This window comes from Hibiscus syriacus, unplaced genomic scaffold (assembly GCF_006381635.1).
Source record: "Hibiscus syriacus cultivar Baekdansim isolate YM2019G1 unplaced genomic scaffold, ASM638163v2 tig00002793_pilon, whole genome shotgun sequence".
NCBI classification, from domain to species: Eukaryota; Viridiplantae; Streptophyta; class Magnoliopsida; order Malvales; family Malvaceae; genus Hibiscus; species Hibiscus syriacus.
In genome coordinates, this window is record NW_024061944.1 from 2523789 (window position 1) to 2528346 (window position 4558).

The window sequence follows — 4558 nt, forward strand, 5'->3', positions numbered from 1 at the left end:
AGTGAGAGGGTTAGGACTTGGGAGGAAGTTGAGGGCTTTTGTCGGGTTTTAGCAATATAGGCTTCGTCGAAGGAAATTACCAAAAGGTGATTGCAAAGGACATTAATTACTAAAACTCACTCTCCCTCTAAGTTATTACCGAACCTGATTATAATTAAATAACCTATCTAATAAATTTTGGCATTTTGTTAAAAAACTCGACGAGAATTATCATTTGATAGATAAAAATATTTTTATCGAAACAAAATGCAAAAGACTGCTTAGTTGAATCACCAACTTATAAGAACAATTTTTTTAAATTTTTAAATAATAATAAATAACATTATTTCCTTTTGAATTCCCATCGAATAAAACTAGATCATACCTAATAAACTTATTGTAGGAAAAGCAGCCCCATCAATGGTTAGGGTACATAATAATCATATAAGAAATGAGCAAACTGGTGTTCTAACAACAATTCCAATTGGTATTTCCTACTCCTACCAATGAATGGTTAGATATCCTCATCTACCAACTGCTTTGATTTGTTGTATTGCTTGTTCCACAATTCATCAAAGGATAGTCCTCCGCCGAAAAATACTAGTCGTGAAGCGGTTAGACTCGTGACAGAGGAATGTGGATGGGCAGCAATACAGGGATTTATTTCTTCATGAACATCAGAGTAAGTTCAACTTTCCTGTCACTGAATCAACTGCCACTTTCGATCCTGCACAATCACAAAAAAGGATGTATGACAAAAAAGTGAAAGTGAATTGCAACATACATAGGTGTGGAAGCTGCATTTTTTATCATTTCTCATGCCATTTTAATCTATTATGCAATGGACTCATCATGGAATACAGTGAAGTATCTATCAAGGAAAAGCAAATACGACATCAGTTTTAGAAGAAAATATAAAAGAAACAAACCAGGTCCGATGGCAAGAACTGTCTTTGACCCTGCTGAAACCTGTTCAATAAAGCTGTTATGAGACCTTGGCCCCAAATTTTTCTTCCAAATAATAAGCACTATGAAATTACTACTCAAATATCGAATTCAAGAAATTAAACAATCATGCACAATGATGCTGTAGAAAAAACTGAAAAACCGCTTAGAGTCCTTACACTAATAGAACCTCAAACAACTAAAAGTTGCCATTACATCAGGATAACGAGTCTATTGGTTCAGATATGCCTTTAGACTTATAAGTTGCCATTACATTCAGGTAAACTAATTGTGAGATTACACGAATTGATTCAGAAAAATACCTGTGTTCTTCCAGCGTCAGCAACAACAAAAGTGGGAAGGCCAATATTCTCAGCTGCTTCCCTTAGCTTATTCCTGACAAGAAAATGAAAGTACACTTACACAACTATTGACCTAAGTTGATATAGACGGTGAGAACCCCCCCCCCCCCAACCAAATTCCTAACAAAATCACCCGCTTACATTTCTTGTTGATTCCTGCATGTGACAACAATTTTGGGTTGCCCGCAATCCTCCCATTGCCTTAGAAGGGATCGATCACTGCAATATTTTTACATGATTGACTGTTGATTAAATAATTTCACTTGCACAAGTAACTATCACGGATAAGAGGATCTTCCAATAAAGCAAGGTCACAAAGTGAATATCAAATTAAGAAACTGACTTGTTATCAAGAGAAACGTACCTATGCATCAATTCTGCATACATGCCAGTGGCAGCATCTGTATATTTGGGCAGGAAAGATTCAGTCAAACAATTGAAGGTTAGGCTATATGGAATCGTGACAGTGGGAGGGGAGTGGGTGTGTGTGGCTGAGGAGATAATGTTAGTAAAGCTAAAAAGTCATAGATTTTAAAATCGAAAGCAAAATTTCAGATTTTAAGAGTAACAAAGGAATCTTACGGGCGCATTGAGATGCAATCTTCCCTGATTTCATCTTAAGGTCTTGTCTAACCACTAAAACCTGCCATAAGCAGTTCAAGACTCAAAAGTTTAGAGTTCATGAATACCATTAGTCAATACTTTTGGGTAATGCCTAATTTACTAATCATGAAGACAAATTTAAGTCAACAAATTCAGGAAAGCGCATGGAATTATACAATCAAGTTAAGCATTCGGAGGAAGAGAAGAAAAATTAGCTTCTAGGAATGAGTACACCAAACAAGTAAACCAACAAAGCAATTCCCTTTACACTAAAAGAAATTCAGTCATCAAAGCAGCCTAAATACACTAAAATGCCAGAGCATTTGTTATCAGTTAAAATTATTAATAAAATTCTAAGAAGTGACAATACAAAAGGAAGGGGAAAAACATACCAATTTAAGTTCTTGGTCAGCATTTGAGGAAACAAGGTCATGTTCTTGAAGCTTTCCAGGTAGGAAATTCTTCTTCTTGGAAAGGGTTTTAGTGGGTTTAGACAAATCCCAAAATAACCCAAGTATGAAACCGATAACAAGGCCCGGAATAAAGTTTTCGGGTTTGAAACTCACTCCTAATATTTCATTTTTCTGCTTCTGCAGCTTCTGATATCGCACAAGTACTATCGATTAGTACAAATAAAATATAAAGAGCTAAAAACAAATAAGAAGAAGCGAGAAGTACCTTGTTTGAAGGTTGAGAAGAGTTTGGAGTGGAAGCCCACATGATCTTTCACAACACAGACTGAATTGGGTTTTAACAGTTATGAGGGAAAACGGGAGTTTTAGAAGAATGCCAAGAGATAAAATGACGTTGTCGCGGTGGCCTTCGAATACACCGCTACTCTTTTACTTTCTAACATGTTAACCTACGTCTTTCCTAACATAATCGCCACAAATTAGAGGGTCAGGTTGGCAATACTTTTAAAAAGTAATTTTAAAAGTATTGTAAAAAAATATTTTTTAATGTGTTATTTAAAGTATAATTTAAATTTTTAAATTTTTTTAAGATTGTTGTTAAAAATAAGTTTGAAAAGATAAAATATTTATCATAATTATTAGGTTATAAATTAAAATATAAAATTTTAATTATATTTACACTTATTAATACTTAGACCTCGTAAATTTGGCTTGAACTCGATTATCTGATTGATTTACCTGAACTGAGACCCAAACAAGATGACATAAATTTGACTCGAAACTCAAAAAACTGAATCGAGTCGAAATCGACCTGAATTTTAACCAAACTAAAACTAACTCAAATTTAATTTATCTAAACCTGATTTGAATTAAACATTGACCCGATTTTAACTTGATAATTAAATTAAAATGTATAAAATAGTAAAATAACTTATTAAATTCCTTTTCAATTTATTTAAATCAAATTATGAATATTAATGAGTTAATTGCATCATATGTCCTCAATCTATCACCCTCATTTCAAATTAGTCCCTAAGCATTTAAATATTTCAATTTCATCCTTAAACCATGACTATTATTCTAAATTAGTCCTCAAACTTTCATTTTCATCCACAACCTATGATTTTCATCCTAAATTGGTCCCAATTTTTTTTGAATATTTTAATTTTATCCTAAATTATACGTATATACTAATTACATCTCTTATTAATAAAATCATTAAACAAGTTAAACTACTATATGTTTGAAAAAAATAGATTAAACTATGGTTTAAATAGATTATTATATTTACTTTGAACTACTAAAATAACTTTCCAGACTCACTACAAGGAATTTCATCTTTTGCATACAAAAAAATATAGTTATTTAAATTTAATATAAATATAACTTATTTAATACTACACAAATAACTTATTTTTATAATATTAAACTATCCATTTTTTATAATTTAAAATTAAAATATTATCAATGATATAATAATATAATATCATTTATAGATATATTTAGAATAATATTTATTCAAACATAATATTTATAATTAAACATCAAGTATCTAATTTAAAATTTTAATAGATAATAAATTTATAATTAAGAATTTTGTTTTTTAATCAAATAGATAGTACCATAAACTTTTCAGTCTGGATCAATAAAAAATATCACAAACTCTAACATATCTTATAGGTCGAGTTTGAATTAAACTATAATTAGTAAATGATAAATTGAATTTGAATGAAAGTGAACACAAATGATAAGATTTAAAAGATTTTTTTTTTTACAAAAATATATCAATAATTCTATATATACTTGATTTGACTTATATCCAACTTAAACCAAAATGACCTGAAGATCTAAAGTTGACTCAAATAAAAAATAACTGATCGGATATTGATCTGATATGAAAATCAACCAATCTGAAATCAACTGATCCGATATTGACCCGACCTGATACCCGAATTACTATAAACCCAAATAAAATTAAAACTTGAAATAATTGAAATAAATTATTTTTTAAAGATGTTCATATTAAATTATTAAAATAAAATGTAAATACATAATTGAGTGGAGCCCGTGCATTAATAAGGTTAAAATTATAATTTGCTCCCAAACGCAAAGTTGAAAATGAAAAGATACAAATCTTAGCTTTTGCGGTTGGTTTGAAACCACTGTTTCCACCGTAATTTTTTTTTCATTTTTTACCCGTTTGGCATTGATTTTGTGGTCAAAACAGATTTTTCAACTAAAAGTGCGTCTAAAAAG

General features: G+C 30.5%; 1 protein-coding gene across 3 annotated transcripts; it reads right to left on the bottom strand.

Annotated features, from left to right (window-relative positions):
* Nucleotides 1–277: 277 nt before the first annotated feature.
* Nucleotides 278–2690, bottom strand: LOC120150973 (peptidyl-tRNA hydrolase 2, mitochondrial-like). 3 transcript variants are annotated; one of them, XM_039163549.1, is made up of 8 exons: nucleotides 2568–2690; nucleotides 2282–2479; nucleotides 1869–1929; nucleotides 1651–1687; nucleotides 1428–1505; nucleotides 1248–1320; nucleotides 909–948; nucleotides 278–706 (listed from the first exon to the last, which is right to left on the bottom strand). In XM_039163549.1, exons 1-8 carry the CDS (start codon nucleotides 2607–2609, stop codon nucleotides 657–659), a joined length of 579 nt encoding a protein of 192 aa, XP_039019480.1. In that variant the 5' UTR covers nucleotides 2610–2690; the 3' UTR covers nucleotides 278–656. The 3 variants fall into 3 exon arrangements, with proteins under 3 accessions (XP_039019480.1, XP_039019476.1, XP_039019486.1); XM_039163545.1 differs by having other exon boundaries at nucleotides 2282–2488; XM_039163555.1 differs by lacking the exon at nucleotides 909–948 and having other exon boundaries at nucleotides 2282–2488.
* Nucleotides 2691–4558: the final 1868 nt, after the last annotated feature.